At 47.7% G+C, this 27497-nt stretch overlaps 1 protein-coding gene across 1 annotated transcript; it reads right to left on the bottom strand.

The window, feature by feature from the left end:
- Positions 1 to 696: 696 nt before the first annotated feature.
- On the bottom strand, positions 697 to 16816 carry HTR5A (5-hydroxytryptamine receptor 5A). Its single transcript, XM_061166506.1, has 2 exons — positions 15390 to 16816; positions 697 to 2185 (listed from the first exon to the last, which is right to left on the bottom strand). Exons 1-2 carry the CDS (start codon positions 16131 to 16133, stop codon positions 1853 to 1855), a joined length of 1077 nt encoding a protein of 358 aa, XP_061022489.1. The 5' UTR covers positions 16134 to 16816; the 3' UTR covers positions 697 to 1852.
- Positions 16817 to 27497: the final 10681 nt, after the last annotated feature.

Raw genomic sequence — 27497 nt, 5'->3', positions numbered from 1 at the left:
CAAGACCAAACTTCGAACCAAGGCCACAAGTGGACTTCAGTTCAGTCACTCAGTCGTGTCTGACTCTTTGCGACCCCGTGGACTGCAGCATGCCAAGTCTCCCTGTCCATCACCCACTCCCAGAGCTTACTCAGACTCATGTCCATTGAGTCGGTGATGCCATCCAGCCATCTCATCCTCTGTCATCCCCTTCTCCTCCCGCCTTCAATCCTTCCCAGCATCGGGGTCTTTTCCAGTGAGCCAGTTCTTCACATCAGGTGGCCAAAGTATTGGAGTTTCAGCTTCAGTATCAGTCCTTCCAATGAATATTCAGGACTGATTTCAGGACTGGTTGGATCTCCCTGTAGTCCAAGGGGCTTTCAAGAGTCTTCCCCAACACCACAGTTCAAAAGCATCAATTCTTAAGTGCTCAGCTTTCTTTATGGTCCAACTCTCACATCCATACATGACTACTGGAGAAACCATAGCTTTGACTATACATCCCTTTGTTGGCAAAGTATTGTCTGCTTTTTAATATGCTGTCTAGGTTGATCATAGCTTTCCTTCCAAGGAGCAAGCATTAAAACAAGTGGACATAGATTTCCTATTTTTAATATGTTAATTAATATAATTCAGTATGTACAAAATAATACATATAACAATATATCTGTATTATAATAATTCAAAGACATAATACATAATTTTTAAATGCATGCATTCAGAGAATCAGGGACATAGCAAACCACAGGCAGTTTTATTGTCCAAGACCTTTTTAAAGTTTTGTATGATCACATAAACACCACATCATCACTTGTCTTGCCTCACCAGTTACATTGACGTGTTCATTAAAGTGTTACCACTTTTCTGCTTTCATCGTTGCCAGTATCGGTCTCACAGCGGGTATCTACATACCAGTGAATAGCAGCAGCTAACAGATCAATCAACCATCACCTTAAAGTGCCCCTGTTTGATGAATAAGCCTTCATAGCCCTTAGTGATGAAACTGTATTTAAGAAGTCAACAACTTTGTGACAGTTGTGTTATTCTAATCTCATGATCTGAGGCTAGAAATCTTTGTTTGGCAACATTTGAATAAATTCTATACAAATGGAACCCATGGCAAATAAGCAAGTTTGACAGATTCTACGGAGCTAGCAGATATCTTAGTGTTGTGGACAGTTGTTTGAAAACGGAAGGTGGTATTTGATTTGACTTTTAGTTCCAGTTCCAAGCTCTTGGGATGCATTTTAGAATAAACTGGCCAGTGGGAACACTTGCCTCCTCGGTAGGTTCGGTGTGCATGTGTGTGGGGCCATATTGACTGGTCTTGCAGATGTGGCTGTGTCCTTTGATATGCTCAGAGAGAATGTTTCCAGGGCAAATAGTGGGACATAGTAAGTACTAGGGTGAACTTTCTGGAACCATGGAATGGAGCCCTGGAAGTGGGGACTATTCCAGGAAACCTGAAGTTATGGTTTCCTTCCCCCTAGAAGTCCCCGTTGTGACTCCTTACTCATCGTTTCCTGTCTGTTCTCATCCTGCCTGGACTGATCAGTTTCCTCCCTCCCCTCTGGCTGGCTTGACTCTTCTGGGATGAGGACGCTAAACCATGCTGCAGTGGACTTTGGAGAGGAAAGTGCACTTGGTGGGCCAAGTCCGTGGCTGTTCCTTACGGAGTGAGGACAAGAAGATACAAGGGATGAAAGGAGGTCCCGGAACCGCCCGGGGAGACTCGCCTTCCTGCCGGGAGTGCGGCAGTGAGCCAGTCGGCTCTGGAGGCCTCCCTGGGGACCTCGAAGGGCTGTCGCTGGCAGGCCGCCGCCGGTGGGGATGGGGAGATGGGCGAGTGCCCCCTGCCTTGCCAGCCTCGCACTCAGCGGTGCCTGGAGAAGAGGTTTTTGAAGGCGCTGTTGTAGTTCTTGTTGAAGGCCGTGTAGATGAGGGGGTTGAAGAAGGAGTTGGAGTAGCCGAGCCACAGGAAGACGCTCTTCCAGGCGGCGGGGACGTCGCAGGCGCACAGCGGGCTGAGCAGCTCGGCGGTGAAGAACGGGATCCAGCAGAGCACGAACACCCCGATGAGGATGCCCACCATGAGGGCGGCGCGCTGCTCCTTCTGCTCGGGCCACGCGTCCCCGCCGGCCTGGAAGGCGGCCGTGGCGCGGCGCGCCGCGAGGACCAGCTCAGGCCGCTGGGCCGCGCCCTTCACCTGCAGAAGGCAAACAGGCGTCAGGAGGAGCCGCCCCACCTCACGCCCGCGGGCCTGGGCGGGCTGACCCGAGACACAGATGGGCCGGTTTCCCGCACGTGCGCTTCCAGAGAAAGTTCTTAAATGTCCGGTGCAGGGACCCTGTGGGCCCCCCCCCCCCCCCCACCCCGGGGGCCGACAGAGCTGGATGTTTGCTCACATTCTGGCATCTTACATCTTGTTGATCTCCTTCTGGTTTACCCCCTGCCCCGACTTTTATAGAAAACAAGAGATGCTAAACTCAGATTCCCTCCACCTGGGCTCTCCCAAGTCCCCTGGAAGGCTGTTTCTCCAGCTTCAGGACTCTTCTGTAAGGAGGCGGAATTCCTGGGAAAAGAGGCTCTTGCCTCCATTCCAGCTTTTTAATTTTTTTTTCTCCAGATCTTTGGGGAACTGGAATAAGGTGTGTCTGATGACAAGGCCCCTGAAACAGGAGGAAATGACAATGGGCTGATGTGCTAAATGAGCAAATTATTTGACCCCGTCACAATGTGGGGCAGTTCCTGGGTCAATCCATCATTCACTAGTGGAGAGACTACCCTGACATCAAACCCTGCAACTCCAGCTCTCTGTGATCCCAGGACACTTGACCAGGAGAGGTACCCGCTCACGCCCCAGTACTGCACAACCTTCTAGGCAGTGGGCTAGGTCCCAAGGTCTGTCTCTAAGCCATGTAACCAGTTCATGGCTGCATCTACAAAGTGAAGTCAAGAGGAGCTATTCATAACTTACCACTCCAGGCCCCTCTAGGGAACCTCTCCACCCCCACCCGTCCCCACTCACTGCCTGCCTGCCCCGTGGTGGTCAGGGCCACTTCAGGTCAACTCCAGAAGACTGTCCTAGCCCTTCAGACACTCAGATTCCAGTTGTGAGGTGCTGTGAGCCCCACAGTGAGACTGCCTCCGTGAGGGGTTAGATACACCCCCAGTGCTGCACTTTTTATCTGTGGGAGTTTTCTACTGCATAATGGGACAGCTTCCATTCAGAGGGGCCACCTTCTCTGCTAATGACTGAGACTCTGCTGGGACATTCAGACCCAGTCCTGTACCTCTGTTCGTCTGAGAGATGAGGGATCACAGGGCTGTTTGTTATCCAGGTGTGTGCCATACATTCAGGTGTAGGATATGAGTGTTTCTATAGAGGGGAGCATTAGGGAAGGAAGCCCAAGTGTCATAGACAGTCCGATGGAAACCCGTCCCTTCAGGTCATGGTCCTCGTAGAGAAATAAATGCCCTACACATGGGCCTGCTTGCGCAGGTGTTTGGCAGTTGTACTAAGAAATCCTGACTGCTTTGGCCACCTGATGCGAAGAGCCGACTTATTAGAAAAGACCCTGATGCTGGGAAAGACTGAGGGCAGGAGGAGAAGGGGACGACAGAGGGCGAGATGGTTGGACGGCATCACCGACTCGATGGACATGAGTTGAGCAAACTCTGGGAGATGGTGAAGGACAGGGAAGCCTGGAGTGCTGCGGTCCATGGGGTCGCAAAGAGACACGACTGAGCAACTGAACAACAACTACGAAACCCTAGATTCTTCCCATATACTGAACCGAGATTCTTTTGAATTTGGACTGTTTCCACACACACAGTGTGTGCTCACTGTAGTTGTGAGAATTCCCCACTGTGTGAGAACTGATGTGTAGGTGTCTCTTAAAGGTTTCCCAGGTTTTATTCCTAAGCTTATCTTCAGGAGGATTTCTCTTGTCAGTGAGACCCACAGGTGGTCTGTCCATGGTCCCTTTCCCTGAGTTCTTAGCACAGCAGGTGGGGAGCACATTCATGGGGCCCCTTTCCAGCAGGGGATCTAAATTCACTTTTAACAATTCATATTCCATGGGGTCTTCTCCCACCTCTTAGAATTCTAATTTGAATTCAAGTTAAACTTTTTTTCCCCTAAATACATTGTTTTTACAGTTTTCTTTGAGCTGGGAACTTCTATAGATTAGGGAACTCCTTGTTTCTCAGAATAGCACACTCTCTACGACTTTGATGAGAGATGTTGATCATTTTGGGAGTCATTCAACTCCAGCTCACCTGGTGAGAGTGTCCTTGGTCTAGAATGGCTCCGCTGGAGGAGGGGCTTTGTTGTTGGGGAGTTTCAGCTCCTGATGTTAGCAGATGGTTGACTTGGTTGCTTACCCTGTGGCTTTCTGACTAAAGGACTCCTTAGCTCTGCTTGTCAACGATCGCAATAAAGTACTTAATCACGTCTGCTGTATAGACTCTATTGATTACTCTGTCAGTTACTCAGCATGACGGTTAGTAGATTCACAAAAAGAGAGGTAATGGGGTAAAAATAAGTGAAAGCATTCAAGCCAAGCTTCACTTTTCCCATTTATCTTTGTAGTGTTGTATCATTTCTAAAGCAGAAGCCTCACAATTTAAGACTCCCACGGAAAAACTTAGAATTCTAAGTGAACAGTTGTCCTTGTATCTCCAAACAAATGAATTATTTGGGGAACCTGTGCCTCTGAGTTAGACTTTCCATTCTTCCAAAACGGTTATGTGTTCAACAGTGACCTACCATATAGCACATGGGACTCTGCTCCATGTTGTGTGGCAGCCGGGCTGTGTGTGGGGGCGGGGAGAGTTTGGGGGAGAATGGATACATGTATACATGTAACTGAGTCCCTCATTGTTCACCTGAACTATCACAACATCGCTAATTGACTATACCCCAATACAGAATTAAAAGTTTTTTTTTAAAGTGAAACTTTAAAAAAATGAAGATGGTTATGTGTTAGATAACTTGTTGCTATCTAAATGAGTCAATCCTAAAGGAAATCAGTCCTGAATATTCATTGGAAGGATTGATGCTGAGGCTGAAGCTCCAATACTTTGGCCACCTGATGCGAAGAACTGACTCATTGGAAAAGACCGCAATGCTGGGAAAGATTGAAGGCAGGAGGAGAAGGGGATGACAGAGGATGAGATGGTTGGATGGCATCACTAACTCGATGGACATGAGTTTGAGTAAACTCCAGGAGTTGGTGATGGACAGGGAAGCCTGGCGTGCTGCAGTCCACAGGGTCACAAAGAGTCGGACATGACTGAGCGACTGAACTGAACTGAACTTGTTGTTTAGTCGCTAAGTTGTGTCCAACTCTATTATAACCCCATGGGCTGTAGTCCACCAGGCTCCTCTGTCCATGGGGTTTCCCAGGCTCAGATAATAAAGTAGGTTGTCATTTCCTTCTCCAGGGGATCTTTCTGACCCAGGGATCAAACCCACATCTCCTGCATTGCAGGCGGATTCTTTACCACTGAGCCACCTGGGAAGCCTAGTTAAATAACTGTTCACTGGTTAATCATAAATCTAGCATGTTCTTTTATTTCCTCAAACTATTCTGCTTCACCTCCCTATTAATATCACAGATAATCAATGGATTATAATCAATAGTGGGTATTGAAATTAAGGGATGAAGGCTCTCACCTGGGAAGTGTGGCTTCAGGTGATTGCAGGTGAGACCAGACCATTGTCACATGCAGGATGTACCAGTGAGTCAGGATGTTTAATCTAGGGATGATTCTACCCATTTAGGGAGGGCTTTACAAGAGGCAGAATAAGAACATTTCCACAAGCTTAGGAAAAGACCATTTGTCCTGTGGTTGTGGTGACACAGAGCCTTGCCGCTTGTTTAAACCCCTCCAGTGAGTCCAGGACAGTCCAGCACCTGCAGACCAGCCGGTTGGGGTCAGCCCTCATTTCTGAACGTCAGCCAGTTAGGGCAAGGTGTACCCCAAGGCATGTGTCCCTGAGCAGCAGTGAGCCAACAGTGGTCTCACAGAGTTGCCCCCCGGGGGGGTGGGGAATGTCTGCTCCTCTCCACGCCCTCCTGTCCCCGAGCTCAACGCTGTCCCCAGCGATGACAGGTGTCCTGCTCTTCCTGGGGAGATGGTGCCAGACAGGTGTAGCTTTCTCTCACTGTAGCAGGCAGTATTTCTATTTCAGGTGCTATGTGGTGGTTGTATCATCCTCAGCAAGTCCTAGAGGGCCCATGGAGATCATTTTGAGGACCCTCAACAGGATAGTTGGACTACAGGTGCATTCATGGAGCCCCAGACCCCAGCTGCCTTTGGATCTGCAGACACCCATCAGTCTCAATGAGCTGAGTGCCAGCCCGCTCCACTGGGCTCTTCTCACTCTCTGTGTTTTGTTATCTGAGGATTTGCAACCAAGCGTGTCTTTGAATGGGTTTCCCTGATGGCTGAGAGTGTAAAGAATCTGCCTGTGATGCAGGAGACACAGGTGATGCGGGTTCGATTCTTGGGTCAGGAATATCCCGTGGAGAAGGGAATGGCAACCCACTCCAGTATTCTTGCCTGGAGAATCCCATAGCCTGGCGGGCTACAGTCCAGGGGTCACAAAGAGACATGACCAAGTAACTAAACACGCGCATACATCATTCAGCTTAGGTCTTCATATCAAATAACTGGACCCTTGTTAGAAAGGTGCACCTTTTGGAAGTCGACTTACATCTTCTTATAAAGCTATTGGGTCTCTTGCTGGAGGTATACCATTTAGCAAAAATGTTATGCTATAACCTCGTTATTGCTGTTTTCTTTGTTTTGACTGTTGTTTGTCTAAACACCCAAAGTCTTATTTTCATAGATGTTTTTGGTTTGTTTTTTGTCCTGGAATACCTTTTTTTTTTTTTTTTTCTGTTGACTATGAAAAAGGATTGTTCTGTAAGGCACTGGCTTTATAAACTTCTAATCTTTTCCAAGCCAGACCTGAAGGCTAATAATTTGCGGACTGTTAGACTTATTGACCAATTTGCGAAAAAGCAATTGATCAAACTTTGCTTCGAGTTTTTCACAAACCTTAAGTGAGGGCATCCCCTATCTTGTCAGTTTATGGAATAAATGTCACCTTGTCTAGTTGGCATTCCAGCTCATTGATGATTGGGTTGGTGATCATATGGCCCCTTCTTGGCCTCTGGTCAAGGATCTGAGAAACCATTCACAAGCCCAGACTGTTGGCCAACCCTGGTGGCCTTTTTCTTGTGAGTCATGATTTGTCTTAGAGTCTCAGCCTTCTTCTTTGTGAACTTCTATTTTAAATTGCACTATAATACTAACTCTCACTCTTTTCTTGATAAGTATGAAAAAAGTTTTTCACTTAATAATCTCTGAAAGTCAAAATCAATAAATTAACATATTTAAGATCAGCTTTAGAAAAATAAGACAAACACTAAGCTATTGAGAGTCAGCTTTTCAGTTGTTCTGCTAAGGACTCAAAGTCTAACTCTGAGTTGGTCTCAAAGATTTTGTAACTTTTCAAAAACCTCCCCTTGACAGGAGACTATTGGATCCCACCAAAAAAAGATACCCCGCATCCAAGGGCAAAGGAGAAGCCCCAACAAGATGGGTAGGAGGGGTGAAATCACTTTTAGACTCAAACCCCGTACCCACCAGAGATGCTCGGAGAGCTCAAACAAAACCTTGTGTGCGCCAGGACCCAGGGACCCCACAGAGACTGAGCCAGGCCTGCCTCTGAGTGTTTGAGTGTCTCCTGCAGAGGCTGGGTCAGCAGAGGCCTGCCACAGGGACAGGGGCTCCGGCTGCAGCAGACATGGGAGGTACAGCGTGTGGCATAAGTCCTCTTGGAGGAGGTCACCATTAGTCCCGCCACAGAGCGGACAACCCACAAACTGGAGAACAATTATACCAAAGAAATCCTTGCACTGTTGCAAAAGTTCTAGGGCCCACAACAGATTTCCCAACCTGGGAATCCGGCAAAGGGACTGAGAACCCAGGGAAATTGACTGTGAAGTCCAGTGGGATTGCTACAGAACTTCCACAGGAACAGGCACTTGGAGGGCACAGACAAAACCTTGTGCACACCAGAACCCAGGGGAAAGGCACTGTAACCCCACAAGAGACTGAGCTAGACTTGCCAGTGAGCGTTTGGGAGTCTCTGGTGCAGGCATGGGTCGACAGTGGCCTGCCGCGGGGTCGGGGCACTGAAGACAACAGTCCTGGCATCAGTCCTTTTGAGGGAGATGCCATCATCCCTACCATAGTTTGGCCTCAGGCCAAACTACAAGGAGGGAGCACAGCCCCACCCCAAAACAGAAAAGGGTCAAAGATTTGCTGAGCATGGCCCCACCCATCAAAGCAAGACCCAGCTTTCTCCCACAGCCAGTCCCTCCCACCAGGAAGCTTCCATAAGCCTCTTATCCTTCTCCATCAGAGGGCAGACAGAATGAAAACCACAATCTCAGAGAACTAACAAAACTGATCACATGGATCACAGCCTTGTCTAACTCAAGAAACTATGAGCCATGCTGTGTAGGGCCACAGAAGACAAAGGGGTCATGGTGGACAGGTCTGACAAAATGTGGCCCACTGGAGAAGGGAACAGCAAACCACTTTGGTGTTCTTGCCTTGAGAAGCCCATGAACAGTCAGTTCAGTCGCTCAGCTGTGTCCGACTCTGTACAGGAGGCAGTGATCAAAACCATCCCTAAGAAGAAGAAATGCAAAAAAGCAAAATGGTTGTCTGACGAGGCCTTACAAATAACTAAGAAGAGAAGCTAAAGGCAAAGGAGAAAAGGAAAGATATATATATATCCATCTGAATGCAGAGTTTCAAAGAAAACCAAGAAGAGATAAGAAAGCCTTCCTAAGTGATCAGTGCAAAGGAATAGAGAAAAACAGTAGAATGGGAAAGACTAGAGATCTCTTCAAGAAAATTAGAGATACCAAGGGAATATTTCATGCAAAGATGGGCACAATAAAAGAAACAGTATGGACCTAACAGAAGCAGAAGAGATTAAGAAAAGGTGGCAAGAATACACAGAAGAACTGTACAAAAAAGATCTTCATGACCCAGATAACCATGATGGTGTGATCACTCACCTAGAGCCAGACATCCTGGAGTCCAAAGTCAAGTGGGCCTTAGGAAGCATCACTACGAACAAAGCTAGTGGAGGTGGTGGAATTCCAGCTGAGCTATATCAAATCCTAAAAGATAATGCTGTGAAAGTGCTGCACTCAATATGCCAGCAAACTTGGAAAATTCAGCAGTGGCCACAGGACTGGAAAAGGTCAGTTTTCATTCCAATCCCTAAGAAAGGCAGTGCCAAAGAATATTCAAACTACCACACAATTGCACTCACTTCACATGCTAGCAAAGTAATGCTCAAAATTCTCCAAGTGAGGCTTCAACAGTGTGTGAACCGTGAACTTCCAGATGTTCAAGCTGGTTTTAGAAAAGGCAGAGGAACCAGAGATCAAGTTGCCAACATCCATTGGATCATAGAAAAAGCAAGAGAATTCCAGGAAAACATCTACTTCTGCTTAATTGACTATGCCAAAGCCTTTGACTGTGTAGATCAAAATTCAGTTCAGTTCAGTTCAGTTGCTCAGTCATATCTGACTCTTTGCAACCCCATGGACTGCAGTATGCTAGGCCTCCCTGTCCATCACCAAAATAAACCATGGAAAATTCTTCAAGAGATGGAAATACCAGACCACTTTACCTGCCTCCTGAGAAATCTATATGAAGGTCAAGAAGCAAAAGTTAGAACCGGACATGGAACAACGGACTGATTTCAAATTGAGAAAGGAGTATGTTAAGGTTGTATATTGTCGCCTTGCTTATTTAACTTGCATGCAGAGTACATCAGGTGAAATGCCAGGCTGGATGAAGCACAAGCTGGAATCAAGATTGCCAGGAGAAATATCACAACCTCAGATATGCAAATGACACCACCCTTATGACAGAAAATGAAGAGGAACTAAAGAGCCTCTTGACGAAGGTGAAAGAGGAAAGGGAAAAAGCTGTCTTAAAACTCAGCATTCAAAACACAAAGACCATAGCATCTGGTCCCATCATTTCATGGCGAATAGATGAGGAAACAATGGAAACAGTGGCAGACTTTATTTTTTGGGGCTCCAAAATCAACTGCAGATGGTGATTGCAGCCATGAAATTAAAAGACACTTGCTCCTTGGAATAAAAGCTATGACCAACCCAGACAGCATATTAAAAAGGAGAGACATTACTTTGCTGACAAAAGTCCATCTAGTCAAAGCTATGGTTTTTCCAGTAGTCATGTATGGATATGAGAGCTGGACTATAAAGAAAGCTGAGCGCCAAAGTATAGATGCTTTTGAACCGTGGTGTTAGAGAAAACCCTTGAGAGTCCCTTGGACTGCAAAGAGATCAAACCAGTCTATCCTAAAGGAAATCAACCTTGAATATCTATTGTAAGGACTGATGCTGAAGCTGAAACTCCAATACTTTGGCCACCTGATGTGAAGAAGTGAGTCACTGGGAAAGATCCTGATGCTGGGAAAGATTGAAGGTAGGAGGAGAAGGGGACATCAGAGGATGAGATGGTTGGGTGGCATCACTGACTCAATGGACATGAGTTTGAGCAAGCTCCAGGAGTTGCTGATGGAATGAAAGCCTGGTGTGCTGCAGTCCACAGGGTCACAAAGAGTTGGACACAACTGAGCGACTGAACTGAACTGAACTGAAAACCTCCCCACCTTACACATCTACACCCCCCATATTTCTACTCAGCTTTACCTAACCTCCTAAATGAACTATCTTTTCCTTGGGGGTTTCCTCGGTAAAACAAAATCACATTGTAAAATTGCCAGGCAAGAAGTCAAACTTACGGAATGTCAGTTAAAACCTTGATAGAGAGCTGAGATACAGGCTATAAGTGAGAATTTTTCTAAAGTGAGAGCAACTCAGTCGTGTGTGACTCTTTGTGATCCCATGGACTGTAGCCTGCCAGGCCCCTCTGTCCATGGACTTCTCCAGGCATAAGTACTGGAGTGAGTAGCCGTTGTCTTTTCCAAGGGATCTTTCCAACCCAGGGATCGAACCCAGGTCTTGCACATCACTGGTGGATTCTTTACCAGCTGAGCCACCAGGGAAACCCCTAGACTTCAGGGAGAAGGGCAAAAAACTGTTACAGAATTTAGAATTTTTAAAGAGTACCAAACAAAATCCTTATTGTCCTAGATTGCAGATCAGCAGCACCTAGTGAAATTAATTAAACTTTCCCTTAGATGAGGAAAAATATTTAAAACTAGAAGGATAGAAGAGAGAAGAGCTATATAACCTGGCTATGAAAATTTTAAATGTAAACTAAAGCAATTTCAGAAGCCATTTTTTAAGAGAAGATTGAATGAGCTTTCAAAATTGTAAACTGTATAGAAAATTTTAAAGTAGCATTCTGATATAAACCCAACAGCTGACGTACAGTCTTGTTCTAAATGGGCTCAAACCTGAATTAGAGAACTTAATAAGAAAAAAATAAATTTAAATGTGAAATTTCCAATCTAGAAAATACCCAGTGTGGGGCTAGACATTTCCTGATACCCTTAGAAAGTAGATAATAAGGGGTTGGAGGGAGTGGGAGGTAGGAGAGAGGTACAGGAGGGAGGGGATGTGTGTAAACCTATGGCTGATTCATGTTGATGCATGGTAGAAACCAACCCTAGACTGTAAAGCAATTATCCTCAGTTAAAAATAAATCTAAAAAAGAAAGCAGATAATCAATACAAGATATGGCTCTCTAGATAAAACATCAAGAAGCACCTCTGTTTCAAAGATTTGGGTGCCTAGATAAGGCCCGCAGTAAATGTAGACAGCAGAAGTAACCTTGAAAGCAGCAATATCCCGTTTGGCTAAAAACCAACATGACAACCGTCTAAAATCTGCCCAGTGAAGTCACCCCAAGGGAGATATTACCACCCAGCAGCTTCCTGTCCTTCCACACTTGTAGGGGGAGTTGCCTCTAATTGTGGATGTACGGCAGTACAGCTTTCTCGTTTATGGTGTGGCTATTGAAAAGGCTGGAGGGAAAAAAACCTAAGTTAATGGGAGAATTCAGCGAGAATCCTGAACGATCCTGTGTGCCAACTTGTAGCTGGTATTTCAGGATCGTTATGAGAATCCTTTCATTTCGGTAACACAACTACACGTTTAGTAAGTGGAATCTGCTTCCAGGTAAAACGTACTGCTGTCCTTCAACATTATCAGATTGTAACCGGTCTGTTTGTGAGAGTATCTACACTGTGTGTGATTCAAGACATCACTAGAGAAATAGCAGTGATCCTAGACTTCTTGTGGACAAAAGACACCACAGACAGATTGATTGGAGCAGAATGCACGAGAGTTCAGATGGATTCTCCCTAGTTTGTCATGAATTTGCATTTTGTCCCAATGTGAACGTGCTGGGCCTTGCTCCAGGTGGGTTAGTCCAACCACATGGCACCTGTCTAAGAACTATTGCCTGTTGAAGCCCACCCCCCAATTCAGTGATCAAGGCTTTGCCTCCATGCCTCGGAGACATTACTCACATCAATTAAACTAGTCAACACATCTTCAGGAGCTTCTTTTTACATTAAGCCTTTAAACCTCATGTTACCACACGCAGTAAATCCCCATTGCTAACTGAAACCACCCAGTGTTTTTCAGCTAGTTGGTTCATCGTGGTTTAGTGTCCGTTATCCAGAGCTTTGACTGCTTCTGCCCAGTGCTGTCCTGACAAGTGACCGAGCACGTTGATCAACGCACTCTGAACATCAGCTCTCCATGGATGAAACTTCGAGAACCAGCATCAGAGCTGAGAATCTGGGCAGTCCTGACGGTCTCTCCAGAGTGAGGACCAAGAGCCGGGGAATGAGAACCACATGTTCCTCAAACTGAGGGCGAGTCCGTGTGTCCTGCAGCCCGGAACCAGCCTTCAATGCACTGTCAGTCAAGGACATTTCGTCTCGGTGGGCTCGGTTTTACAAGCCCCCCTGCCGTGTCAGCCCCTCACTTCTGGAAGTTATGCAACCAGGCCTGGATTCACTCCAGTAACACCCGACCAGCAGGGCTGCTCATCTGGCTGATGTCAAGCTGCTCAGAACCTGGAAAGTCCCCCAGGCCCTTACAGGAGGTAAACCCAGCTTTGTCTTCACGTCAGGTCTTCAGTCGTGGTTTCATCAGACTGTGTCAAGGGCAAGGCCTCTCTCTCGCGTGTTTCCTGCTTTCATCTCCGTGCCTGACAGAGGTTAGGTTTTCAGTGCGTATCTGAGTAAAACTCAGAAGGTAAAGAGGCAGGGAAGAAGTGTTGTGTTTCCCTAGGCAACAGGGCTTGTTGGCGGTAGAACTGTATTTAGAAACTTTGGCACCTGCTACCACCAAGAAATCGGGAAGCCCGGCTTTTAATCCACCCTCTCCAGTAACGTGAGAACAAGGCCAGCTCCACGTTTTAGGTGGAGCCCTGGATCGCTTAGAGGCCTTGCAAAGCCGCAGGACCCGTTTTTGAAAGTTACCTGGCAGAGAAAGAACATGAAGCACTGCTTTGCTTCTGCTGTCTCCAGACCTGAGCAGTGAAAGCCCCTTTTCCTTCTGTACCAAGCCCTCCAGGACACAAGGACAGTTGCCTTTCCCTTTGAAAGTTGCTTGGTGTTGATCACAAGTTGTGTTTACCTGGGTGAGCACCCTGGCAAAAGAGGATCCGTGTAAGGAGGGCTGTGGTGGGCCATCTGCCAGCCCCCTTGTTGCTGACCTGGAACTGCGGGGGTGCACACACATGGACACTCCAGGCAGTTTGGAGGCATTCCTACTTGTCCATACTCCTTGTCCAGTTTAGAAATCTCATGGGTCAGGGTTTCCCAAAGTCATCACTGTTGACATGAATTTGTCAGGAATTCTCTGTCGTTCAGACTGTCCTGTGTGTCATACCGCACTCAGCAGCATCCCGGTCTCTACACGCTAGGTGCAATAGCGCCCTGTCCCACGTGTGGCTAATCAGAAACGTTATCAGATAGCCAGGCATTCTGAACGTTTCCTGGGGCAGGGGAGGGTCATTTGGGTGAGACTGTTGTTGTAGATAAAAGGGCAGAGGGCCTCTCACCCCCTTTTCCTTCTTTCTTCTAGAACAATGCCCTTCCCCTTCTCCCCTGCCTTCACCTCTGGTTCCTCTAAGCTTGATTGACTGGTTATGCTTGGAATTAGCTGCTGACTCTCGAAAAACACAACCATATCGCAGTGCTCACATCACACACCTCTCCCTGCGTCGGACTCTTCACAGGCAAAGCTGATGTCTTTATCATCCTCTCACCCCAGCGGCCAGCCCATAGTACTCATGCAGTGTGCTCACTGGATTGACTTTCTTGTCCCAGAGCCGGTAACGGACATGGGTGCTGCGTGGATTTCTGATCTAACTCACACATGTGAATTGGGTTCAAGGGGTCACCCTTGGCAGTGAGTGGGAGGGGCTGAACTCTCGCAGTTCCCAAATCTTGCATCATAGGGTCAGATTACGAAGAGTGAACAAAAAGCAAGAGAGTGCGGGTGGAGAGAAGATGGGGACTGAGCCCTCCCGGGTGCTGGAGCAGGTGCTGGACCTTGAATGCTCCTTGCATGGAGCTGGGGAGTTGTCTGCCTTAGGATTTAATTTCCTCCCGCAGCTTTCCCCCTGTGCCAGGAGGCAAGCCAGTGGTCCTCAGCTGCACGTGCGGTCTGACTGGGGGTGGGGCTGGGGCAGGGGTAGCCCCAGAAAGCAGCACCATGGCCCGCGGGAGCAGATCACAGATGCAGGCTCTGAGATGGGCGTGTGAGCACCATCTCCGATCTTGCATCAGGAGAGGAGGACGCCGAGAATGACAGTAATCCACGAGATACCACATTTTTGCAAAATTAATTGCTGTAATTTGCAAAGGAAAAAATAGATGGGGTTGAAATACTAATGTGCTTTGCCTGGTATATTCCTGCCAAGTCTTCCTGCCAAGTCAGATCACTGCCCCCCTTCCCACCCCTCAAACACCCCCTCTTAAGCCCAGGAGTCTGCACATTTATCTGGTGCGGCCCTGGACACCAGCTTCGTCAGACGTTCTAAAGGCAGTTATAGATCCACAGAATTTTCAAACCTAGTGGAACCCTGTAGAATTCTATAGTTCAGACCCTCATACATATGAGGAAATTAATAATGCATGAGCCATGGCATGCTCTGTGAGCAGAGCAGGTCAGAGCAGAGTGGCTGATGCTTTCTCTCTCCCACTTGACCCTCTTCCCTTCCTCCCCTCTCTCGCCCCAAAATACTAAAAATGTCCACTTCCCACAAACGTGGGGGAAGGCGTGCCAGAGAAGAGGCCTGTGCAAATGCAAGCCAAATGGTTTTTTAAGGCTCCCTTCAACACCCACCTGCACGGCTTCCGATACGGGTGAGACGCTGTTGGCCTTCCGGGGGCCCACGCGGAACTTGGCGGCCTTGTAGACCTTCCAGTACACGAAGAGCACCACGCACAGCGGCAGGTAGAAGGCGCCCACGGTGGAGAACACGGCGTAGGAGGGCTCGCGGCTTACCTGGCACTCCTCGCTGCCCTCCGAGTAGGTCTCCCCCCAGCCGAAGAGCAGCGGGGCCAAGGAGATGACGGCGGAGAGCGCCCAGGTGAGCGCGATCATGACGTTGGAGACGCGCCTGCGGGCGCGGAGCGTGTATTCCAGGTGACGGGTGATGGACCAGTAGCGGTCCAGCGCGATGGCCGTCACGTTCCAGATGCTGGCCGTGCAGCAGAGCACGTCGCACGCGATCCACAGCTGGCACAGCCGCCGGCCCAGCTGCCAGCGGCGCCCCGACAGCTCGTGCACCAGGCTGAGCGGCATGACCAGAGCAGCTACCAGCACGTCCGAGATGGCCATGGACGCCACCAGGTTGTGCGGAACGCGGTGGAACGTGCGGACGCGGAGGATGGTCGCCAGCACCAGCAGGTTCCAGGCGAACGTGGCCGCCACCAGGAAGCCCAGCAAGGTCAGGACAAGCACACCGAAGACGGAGAGCAAGGGCAGGCTGGGGCGCGGGTCTGCTGCGTCGAAGCTGCTGCTGTTGGTCTCCCCAGGGGCGGGGGTGGAGAGGGTGAAGGAGGTGAGGTTCGCGGGCGGGTCCATCTCTGGGTCAGGAGGCCGGCTCCGTGGTGTGTAGGAAAGGGGCGCCCAGGAGGGCGCAGGGTGGCCACCGTGCCGGAAGCCAGTCCGGAGGCTTGTCCCCTCTGGCCAGCCTCAGGGTTTCTGGGGAGCGCCTACGAAACGGGCCGATCTCCTGCATCCGTGGGAGACGGTGTGGTGGAGGGGCGGGCGCTGGGCTGCAAGCTGGCGGCAGATCTGAAGTCCTCAGAGGCTGGGGGCTGCGTCTCTCAGCCAGGGCCCGCCTAAGGGTGGCACGGTCAGGCGCTTCACCTCGGCGGAAACACAGCAGTCTGTTTGCCTAGAGTCGAGCGTCCCCCAAGTGTCAGAGACAAGCTGCGCGGCCCCGGGGCGTGTGGCCGCCGAGAGGGCTGGGTGCGTCAGCGCAGTAGTTCTCGCCGCGTGGCCTCCTCGCCGGCCCCTCTCTCCCCGCAGCGGCCGCGGGCTGCAGCCGCAACTCCGCGCTGAGCGAAGCCCGGCAGAGACCTGCCTTCTGCTCGGCGCTGGCCCCTTCCCGCCCCGTGTGGGGCCGCGGCCCCGCAGAGCGAGTGCTGGCGTGCCCACCCGGACCTGCCTTATCAAACTGGGGAGCCAGCCTACGTAAAGCATCAGCTGATGAGGCCGCCTCTCGGCCCCGAGCGCGCCGCGCTGGCGCTGTCCCGGGTGCTGCCGGCTGTCCCCGCCCCGGCCCGCGCGCGCGGAGCTTGCTGCTGTCCATGGTGCTGCCGCTTCTTCCCGAAATGAGCGCCCCTCGTGGAACGAATTTACCAAAGAACTTTCCTTGAAACATTCCCCTAAGCACTCCACACCCATGGCCTTTCTAGGGGTGGTCGCGATACCTTGAGAGGGTTCTTCGCTTTCCACGGGTCTACGTTTAATACCTGTCTTCCAAGTTAAGCTTCCGAGTAAAAAGCTTCCCTGGTGGTTCAGATGGTAAAGCGCCTGCCTGCAATGCGGGAGACCCGGGTTCAATCCCTGGGTCGGGAAGATCCCCTGGAGAAGGAAATGGCAACCCGCTCCAGTACTCTTGCCTGGAAGATCCCATGGACGGGGGAGCCTGGCGGGCTGCAGTCCATGGCCTCGCAAAGTCGGACACAACTGAGCGACTTCACTTTCCAAGTTAAGGGTCTAGTGTGATTTCACTGGCTTTTCTGCTCTGAAAGATTTCAATACCTGATTGCAGGCTTCTTACACACCTTAGGAGGTGTGTCCTCCTTTAAGGAAGAAGGAGGAGGGCTGTCCTCCCTTAAGGAAGAAGGAGGAGGGCTGTCCTCCTTTAAGGAAGAAGGAGGAGGGCTGTCCTCCTTTAAGGAAGAAGGGCAGGATAGCAGTTGCCTGCTGTCCTCGAGGTGCTGAGGTATTGCAGCTAGAATGTTTAGACCATTTTCTCCAAGTCATAGAGAAGTTGCACGGTCTCCAGTGAGCTCTACCACATTTGCTTCTTGTGAAGGGAAGAAAAAAAGGATAAAAGTTGTTATAAAAGCTCCATCTCACTCACAAAAAGGAGGAGGGCATATTTAACTCTTTTCCCCCCACACACTCACATAGCCACACACACAAACCCACAGTAACTGAGAAAATATCAAGGTTCCTACCTGGAAGTCATGATTTAAAGCACTTACAGATAAGACACATGATATAGCAAGATAAAATAACTTAAAATCAGGAAAGTGAGATGACAGAAAAGTAAGATGGTATTAAGCTTTCTTTTTTAAAAGGGCATACAATGGGTGTCATTGAATCCTATTCATTCACAAGTGGTTGTCCACAAATTTGGTTGGAAACTTTTTAGCTATATGAAAATGAGAAAAACATGGGCCTCCCAGGTGGCACTACTGGTAAGGAACATGCCTGCTAATGTAGGAGACATAAGAGATGCAGGTTTGATCCCTGGGTGGGGAAGATCCCCTGGAGGAGGAAATGGAAACCCACTCCAGGATTCTTGCCTGTAGAATCCCATGGACAGAAGGTCTCAGAGAGTCAGACACGACTGAAGTGACTGACCACACACATACCAGATTCTACTTCTAAGGGAGTGAAACAAGCTCCAGGAGACTGCTCTGAGAAGGGAGAAATCCCCCCTCCCCCTGAGCTCAGAGGAGAGGACACAGCTAGGGAATGTTGATGAGAAGAACATTGTTCATTAAATAAAGGTTACTTGCAGAGCTGCTTTCCCAAATATCTGCTAAAAACAGCTGATGGTGGCTGCCTTGTGCATGCTAATCCATGTGGCTCTAGTCAAAGGGCAGACATGGTTGTTTAGAGAATGTCACGTTTTTGGAGTCACAGAGCTAATTAGAATGAAATGTGGACAGTCTCCTTCTCTGGGGGAAAAAAAAGTGCTTTGAACAGTTCTGCCTTCTGTTTCAGGGGCCCATGGCTGGGTGGAATGGCTGAGCCATACTGACGGTAAGGATGGCCTGGATAATGACATCTGCCGGAACAGATATGGAAGACAATGTATGTCCTCAGTCACTGTAGTCCTGTCTTACTCTTTGTGACCTGTGGACTGTAGCCCAGCAGTCTCCTCTGTCCATGAGAGTCTCGAGGTAAGAATGCTGGAGTGGGTTGCCATGCCCTCCTCCAGGGGATCTTCCCGACCCATATCTCCTGTGTTTACAGGCAGGTTCTTTAGCGTTAGTGCTACCTGGGAAGCCCTTGGAAGACATCATGGGCTTGAAATGATATCCCACCCCAAGCACTGTCTGGCACACCTGTCTGTACTGATTGTTAATTGAGCAGCTGTCCAATAAGGGGCCAAGCCAGGAATAACTGAGGATATTTTGTGCAAATGGGAGCATCATAAACTTGAGAATTGATGAGAATGCTCTAAGAAAGAGGAGATCCAATGGAATATTTCCAGAAGAGCCCATTTCTGTTGAGAAATCCTGTTTTATTTTCTTACACAGACACAAAGGAAAGATCAGAACATTTCAGCTCTTTAATCTTAAAGCATGGCCACAGGTTTAGCTTGAAAAAATGCAAACAGGTGTAAAGTTCTCATCTGCCATAAAGCACTTCAGAAATGCCAGTTTTGAGGAATAGGATTTTCTGTTTACTGCCTGTAGTCTATATCCCCTCTCTCCTAAACCCTCGTTTTGAAGTTCTGATCTCTAGTACCTCAGAATGTGACTGTATTTGGAAATAGGGTCTTGAGAGATAAGATTAAGTTAGAGTGAGGCTATTAGAGTGGGCCCTCATTGAATCTGACCTGTATTCTTATAGGAAGAGGAAACTGGACACCCACCAACACCAGGGATGTTGGTGCACCAAGGAAAGAGAGCAAAGACCCAGCAAAGAGGTGGCCATCTAAAGCCCAGGGAGAGGCCTCAGGAGAAGCCACACCCAATGACGCCTTGCTTTTGGGCTTCCAGCCTGCAGAACTGTAAGACATAAAGTACATTTCTGTTTCTTAAGTTGCTGTATGCTATTTTGATATGGCCCTCTGGCAAATGAATACACCATCAACAAAAGCTACTTGCTGAAAAGATGCAACCAGGTAACTAGAGTGATAGGCTGTGTGGTGGTTTTATAGACACATTAACCGATTGTAGGACAGCTACCAAAACTTGTCTTTATAAAATGTAATTTGTGGCCATTCTAGCAATAATTAGATTGCAGGCTCAGTTGTCTATTGAAGTTACTTACAGTTTGTGATTAAGCCAAAGAAGCATATAGAATACTGCTCATTTTACATTTTCCTATTTTCTTAGTGGGAAAGTATGCATCTGTTTCATTCAAGTAGGAGCTGATTCTTAACTGAAAGTTTGAGAGTAAGAAAAAATTGGAAATGCAGAATAGAACCTAATTCTGCTCCACTTGCAAGGATCTGGTTGGTAAGATTTTTACCTACTCACCCTAACCACCACAATTTTGTGAAATCAACAATTCATTAACAGATAATCCTTCTTACAGAAAATCTGTGTTATATACCAGACATTAAATGATACCCCCCTGTGATCATACCTCAGAAATTTCTATTAGGAATTCCCTCAATGGTTATTTCTCCAGTTCCCAAGTGCATGATTGGAATATACTTAATGGCAGTGGGCAGACCCCCACACTGTTTCCTTGACCTGGGCGGGTAGAAGCTGTTGTAATAAGGAAGGCCAAGAGAAAGTCTCCAAAACTTCTTCTCTGACCTTGCAGCCAAGACAGCAGACAGCAGAAACAGCGGCACACAGCTGAGGGGAGTTCACGTGTGCCTCGGTCCTTGGTCCCGGCAGTCCCAGTGGGGTCCTGGCGGGGGACAGGGATCAGACCCGAGCTGGTTGTGCAGGCCTGCTGGATCGTGTCTCGGCTAGCGAGGGTGAGCACAGCCTTCAGTACCTGACGGGCAGCCACTGATCCAACTCCATCCCTATCACTCTGGAGAATCAGAGTGGCTCTGACTCCCTTGGAACAGCCAACGGCAACCAGGATGAGATTCCTGCACCAGAACGAGGTTAGCTTTCCTTCTCACTGCTTTCAAATGGCCCGAAGGGTCCTGGGTCATCTAGACCGGTGGTTTTCAAAGTGTGGCTCCTAATCCCTTTCAGTGGGCCTGGAAGGTCCAAACTGTTTTCACAATAACAGAAAGATGTCGCTGGCTTTTCTCATGGTGTTGGCATTTCATCGAGGGTTGGATGGATCGGGTTGGGTGGGGGGGCGGCGGGTGTTGGGGCAGAGACCTGCCCAGCGCATGCGCAGAGCGGCTGTATGAAACCACAGCAGTCGTCACGGGCCTTCCTCACTGCTAAACTCTCACAAGAAGAGGGGAACTCTACAGGGCTCACTGGCAGGTGTCCTAGGGAAGCAGAGACATTACTAACAAAGGCCCGTCTAGTCAAAGCTATGGTTTTTCCAGTGGTCACGTATGGATGTGAGAGTTGGACCATAAAGAAGGCTGAGCAGTGAAGAATTCATGCTTTTGAACTGTGGTGTTGGAGAAGACTCTTGAGAGTCCCTTGGACTGCAAGGAGATCCAGCCAGTCCATCCTAAAGGAAATCAGTCCTGAATATTCATTGGAAGGACTGATGTTGAGGCTGAAACTCCAATACTTTGGCCACCTGATGCGAAGAGCTGACTCGTTGGAAAAGACCCTGATGCTGGGAAAGACTGAGGGCAGGAGGAGAAGGGGACGACAGGGGATGAGATGGTTGGATTGCATCACTGACTCAATGGACATGAGTTTGAGCAAGCTCCAGGGGTTGGTGCTGGACAGGGAGGCCTGGCGTGCTGCGGTCCATGGGGTCGCAAAGAGTCGGACACGACTGAGCGACTGAACAGCAACAACGCTGTTAACCACTATCACAGGGCTAGGCCAGTGCAAACAGAAGCCCCGGAGAGCCAGTTTTCTGGAGAAGAAAAATCTTGGTACTTACTATTGTTTATTCTGCTGGCTGAAGTTACTTACTAGCCTGAAACTAATGAACTAGAGACGGTGATGAGGCTTTTGAACTAGTGTATGCTAGAAGAAGGGGACAATTCTTATGTGTTTCAGCCTTGAAATTTCTTATGTTCTGGGGGGACTGAGCATGAATGCTCAAATTACTGTTACGTTGGTAAAGTTAAATTGCCACCTTCAGAGGTCTCTAATGGGGTGAGCAACTTCATCTCCTGTAAATGAGCAAGTATATTTTACTCCTGTAACAGGTGCAGAGACCACAGATATTCCTAGTTTGCCACCCCCAGCCCCCTGTTTTTTCCCTCAAGTGTCTGAAGGAAAGTGAAAGAAAACAGTGCCACTCGGGAAGAGGGAGGAACAGGTGGCATCCTGTCTCCAGGCCTGTAACAGGCGGTTTCCTGCTTCCCTGGTTGACCAGGCATATTTCAGGAAGCTGGCATTTTCTCTGCTTGGCAGTAGGGCAAGCAGCAGTGACCATGGCATTTGGTGAGGTCAAGTCTGTTTTCAGTTACTGGAGCCATCTGGCTTTTTGAAGAATGGCTGAGTGCACTGCTGGGGGAAATCTATGCCTCTTTTGCACATAAAAGGATGTTGGGGGACTTCCCTGGTGGTCCAGTGGTTAAGACTCTGCACTCCCAATGCAAGGGGTGTGGCTTCCATCCCTGGGCAGGGAACTAAGATCACAGGTGATGAAGAACGCGGCCAAAAAAAGAGAGAAGAAAAGGACATGGCTTCTTGAGAATCCCTGAAGCCCAGAGCTCGCAGACTGGCCCTTCTCAAGCCTGTCTCTGAATTGCCCTCACCTCCCTCCCTGACATGGGCGGGGGGCAGTTGCACAGACCTTGGCTTCTCCCTTGCTTCTCATCCTGGTTTTACTTCCTGGGTCAGGGAGTTGATGTGCATATTCTGCAGCCTGCAGGTTTCTCTGTTCTGACTGAGCACTCAGGAACTGTCTGCATACTCATTAGACACCCCACCACCCCATTCACTGGGGCTGAGATTCTCTCATCTGGCCTCTGTAACCCTCTGGCTGGGGGACCACAATGGAACGCAGATGCCTGAGAGATTCACATCAACGAGGATATGGTTTCTTATCCGAATTGCTCCCCATCAAAGCTGAGATGGAGACCTGGGTACACGTGATCTGGGGGGAGTCAACCTCAGAGGGCAGGAGTGGAGGGGCAGGGAGGGGGACAGGAGGGAGGGAGAGCGGTGCAGAGCTCCTTACAGAGCTGACACCCCAGACAGCCAGCTTCCACTCGCCTGGAGAAGAGGCGTGCCCTTAAAGCTGGGCTCACCTTAGGAGGAGTCAAACATTCCTCCACGGACTTCTCAGGACTTCTCAGTGAGTTTTTGGAATTGTCCTGGGGCCGTCCACTTCACCACCTCACTCCTTCTGGGCCGGCTTTTGTGTGCAGGACAGCTCAGTCCCCCAGCAGTAAAAAAGCCCCAGGACAGTATTGTCCAGCACTCGGAGCTCCATCCAAGAGTGGCAGCCTGGATGGGAGGGGGTTTGAGGGAGCATGGAGACCTGTGTGTGTGTGGCTGAGTCCATTCGATGTTTTGCCTAAAAGCTACCAGAACAACACTGTTCATCAGTTATACCCCAATACAAAATAAAAAGTTTAAAGTTTGAAAAAAAAAAAAAGAAAAAGCCCCCCTGGACAGGAGAGTGGGAGCCCAAAGGACCGTGCCGTCAGCGTCCTTGTGTGCAGGCTTTGTCCACCCATCCACAACTGAGATCAGAGCTGGACCCAGCCAGGACCAGCACTTCCTGTAAAGTCACAGGTCCCTCTGAAAAAGCCTGAAGATAGTTTATAGAATGCATGCATGGCCACGCTGCAGAGATTCCCCAAAGGGGCCCAGCCTGCTCCTCGGTCAGCAGGCGCTGGTCTGTGATCATACCTAGGTCTGGGAACTGGGTCAGGGAGTCTGCAGCATCACCACGGCAGCTGGAGCCAGATCTCTGCCTACCAGACCTGGACTTTTGTCTGACGAAAGTAGCCCCTTAGTGGGTTGCCCCTGTGGTTATTTCTAGGGACCCCATGCTTGGGTAGCTACCATGTGGGATCCCATGGGTCAGGAAACTTTGATGAGCTTTCTGTCCTCAAGGTCTGTTAGACAAATGTTGTCAACCATGTCCCTGACAAGTGTTTCCGTTCTGGGATCCTGATTTTTCAGTTCGAAGCAGGGGAGTTTATTTCAATATGCCATTTTCCTTTCATCTTCTCTCTCACAGAACTTCTCAAGGATATCTGTGCTTCCTTTAACAGTGTACTTCTGAAAACGTATTCTATTATGGAAAATTTCAAGCATACATAAAACGGACTGAAGCATTTAGAATGACAACCTCCCACTTACCCTCATCTACTTCAGCGCACAGCTCACGGCCTGTCCTGCTCTACCCGGGGTGCATTCTCTCCCGAGTTGTTTTGAAGCAAACCTCATCATATTATTACATCCGTAATTACATGAGCATCTATCTCTACAACAAAGACCATGTTAAACAATATAACCACGTGCATTATCACACATAAAAAGATTAACACCAGTTCCTTAGTATCAAATCTCCAGGTGTGTTCAAATTTGGAAACTTTTAAAAGTTGTTGGAATCAGGATCCAAACAGGGTCCATACTTTATATTTGGTGTATATGTCTGAAATCTTTTAAACCTATATCTCTTTAAACCTATCACCTTTTTAAAATTCTTATGACACATTTATTGAAAAGGCTTGATCATTTGTTCTATACATCAGTGCATCTCAAAATTTAAAGTTTAGGCAAATCACCTAGGGATCTTTCGAAAACACAATTTCTGGCCTTCCTTGGTGGCTCAGTGATAAAGAATCCACCTGCCAAGGCAGGAGATGCGGGTTCAGTGGCTGATTCAGAAAATCCCACATGCCGCAGAGCAGCTAAGCACGTGTGCTGTGCCGGAACTATTGAGCCTGTGCTCTAGAGCCTGGGAGCCACAGCTAATGAGCCCTCAAGCAGCACCTACCGAAGCCCACACACCCTGGAGCCTGAGCTCGCCAACAGGAAAAGCCTCCACAAGCAGAAGCCCACACACCACAACTAGAGAAAAGCCCATGCAGCAACGGAGACCCAGCACAGCCAAAAGTAAATGAGCAGTTTAAAAAATGCAGTTTCTGATGGAGTAGGTCTGGGGGTGGACCTAAACATTAGCATTTCTAGCAAGCTCCCTTGGGATGTCCTGGCTACTAGTCCACTGATCAAACTTAACTACTCTTTTTCCCTCCAGTTTCACTGACATGTAGTTAACAGGTTTAAAATGTATAGCATAAACAAAAAGAATAAAATACTTAAGAGTATATCTACCTAAAGAAACAAAAGACCTATACATAGAAAACTATAAAACACTGATGAAAGAGATCAAAGAGGACACAAACAGATGGAGAAACATACTGTGTTCATGGATTGGAAGAATCAATATTGTCAAAATGGCTATACTACCCAAAGCAATCTATAGATTCAATGCAATCCCCATCAAGCTACCAACGGTATTTTTCACAGAACTAGAACAAATAATTTCACAATTTGTATGGAAATACAAAAAACCTCAAATAGCCAAAGTAATCTTGAGAAAGAAGAATGGAACTGGAGGAATCAACCTGCCTGACTTCAGACTCTACTACAAAGCCACAGTCATCAAGACAGTGTGGTACTGGCACAAAGACAGAAATATAGATCAATGGAACAGAATAGAAAGCCCAGAGATAAATCCACGAACCTATGGACACCTTATCTTCGACAAAGGAGGCAAGGATATACAATGGAAAAAAGACAACCTCTTTAACAAGTGGTGCTGGGAAAACTGGTCAACCACTTGTAAAAGAATGAAACTAGAACACTTTCTAACACCATACACAAAAGTAAACTCAAAATGGATTAAAGATCTAAATGTAAGAACAGAAACTATAAAACTCCTAGAGGAGAACATAGGCAAAACACTCTCTGACATGAATCACAGCAGGATCCTCTATGACCCACCTCCCAGAATATTGGAAATAAAAGCAAAAATAAACAAATGGGACCTAATGAAACTTAAAAGCTTTTGCACAACAAAGGAAACTGTAAGCAAGGTAAAAAGACAGCCTTCAGATTGGGAGAAAATAATAGCAAACGAAGCAACAGACAAAGGATTAATCTCAAAAATATACAAGCAACTCCTGAAGCTCAATTCCAGAAAAATAAATGACCCAATCAAAAAATGGGCCAAAGAACTAAACAGACATTTCTCCAAAGAAGACATACAGATGGCTAACAAACACATGAAAAGATGCTCAACATCACTCATTATCAGAGAAATGCAAATCAAAACCACAATGAGGTACCATTACACACCAGTCAGGATGGCTGCTATCCAAAAGTCTACAAGCAATAAATGCTGGGGAGGGTGTGGAGAAAAGGGAACCCTCTTACACTGTTGGTGGGAATGCAAACTAGTACAGCCACTATGGAGAACAGTGTGGAGATTCCTTTAAAAACTGGAAATAGAAGTGCCATATGACCCAGCAATACCACTTCTGGGCATACACACTGAGGAAACCAGATCTGAAAGAGACACGTGCACCCCAATGTTCATCGCAGCACTGTTTATAATAGTCAGGACATGGAAGCAACCTAGATGCCCATCAGCAGATGAATGGATAAGGAAGCTGTGGTACATATACACCATGGAATATTACTCAGCCATTAAAAAGAATTCATTTGAGTCAGTTCTAATGAGATGGATGAAACTGGAGCCCATATACAGAGTGAAGTAAGCCAGAAAGATAAAGAACATTACAGTATACTAACACATATATATGGAATTTAGAAAGATGGTAATGATAACCCTATATGCAAAACAGAAAAAGAGACACAGATGTACAGAACAGACTTTTGGACTCTGTGGGAGAAGGTGAGGGTGGGATGTTTCGAGAGAACAGCATCGAAACATGTATATTATCTATAGTGAAACAGATCACCAGCCCAGGTTGGATGCATGAGACAAGTGCTCGGGCCTGGTGCACTGGGAAGACCCAGAGGAATCGGGTGGGGAGGGAGGTGGGAGGGGAGATTGGGATGGGGAATACATGTAACTCCATGGCTGATTCATGTCAATGTATGACAAAACCCACTTCAATATTGTAAAGTAATTAGCCTCCAACTAATAAAAATAAATGAAAAAAAAAAATGTATAGCATAATGATTTGACTTAACATATGTCATGGAATGGTGTCCTCAATAAGTTTAGTGAGCATCCATCATCTCATATGGGTACCAAAGAGAAGAAAAAGAAAAAACTTCTTTCCTGGTGATGAGAACTCTTAGGATTTACACCCTTAAGGACTTTGATACATAACACACAGCAGTGCTAGTTGCATTTATCACGTTGTACATTACATTCCTAGTATGTACATACTTTGTAATGAAAGTTTATACTTTTTGACCTCTTTCGTCCAGTTCCCTTTCCCCTACACCCACCTCTCATAACTGCAAATATGATCTCTTTTTCTCTCCTTCTTTCTTTTTTTTCTCTTTGCTGCACCATGAGGCGTGTGAGATCTTAGTTCCCCAACCGGGGATTGAACCCCAGGCCCACAGAAGTGAAGGTGTCTAGTTCTATCCACTCGACTGCTAGGGAATTCCCTAATCTCTTTTTCTATGAGTTTGTTATTGAAGTATTATTGACCTACAACACTATGTTAGTTCCTGGTGTACAACATAGAGACTCAGGGTTTTCATACATTTCAGAGTGACCACCATAATAAGTCAAGTTACCATCTATCACCATGTAAATATGTATATTCATACAGCACATCTTCTTTATCCATTTGCCTATCAATGGGTACGTCCACATTCTGGCTATTGTAAAGAATGCTGCAATGAATGTTGGAGTGCATATATCTTTTTGAATTAGTATTTTCATTTTCTTCAAATAAATACCCAGGAGTGG

This window comes from Dama dama, chromosome 18, assembly GCF_033118175.1.
Source record: "Dama dama isolate Ldn47 chromosome 18, ASM3311817v1, whole genome shotgun sequence".
Lineage (NCBI taxonomy): Eukaryota > Metazoa > Chordata > Mammalia > Artiodactyla > Cervidae > Dama > Dama dama.
Note: the sequence above shows the minus strand (reverse complement) of the source record. Positions and strands in the feature narration are given on the sequence as shown.

Excerpts from the sequence above, each read along its gene's own strand:
- HTR5A (XM_061166506.1), bottom strand. The coding sequence starts at position 16,133 with ATGGACCCGCCCGCGAACCTCACCTCCTTCACCCTCTCCACCCCCGCC. Across the intron at positions 2,186-15,389 it reads CCGTATCGGAAGCCGTGCAG|GTGAAGGGCGCGGCCCAGCG; the intron begins GTGGGTGTTGAA and ends TGCCTTCTGCAG.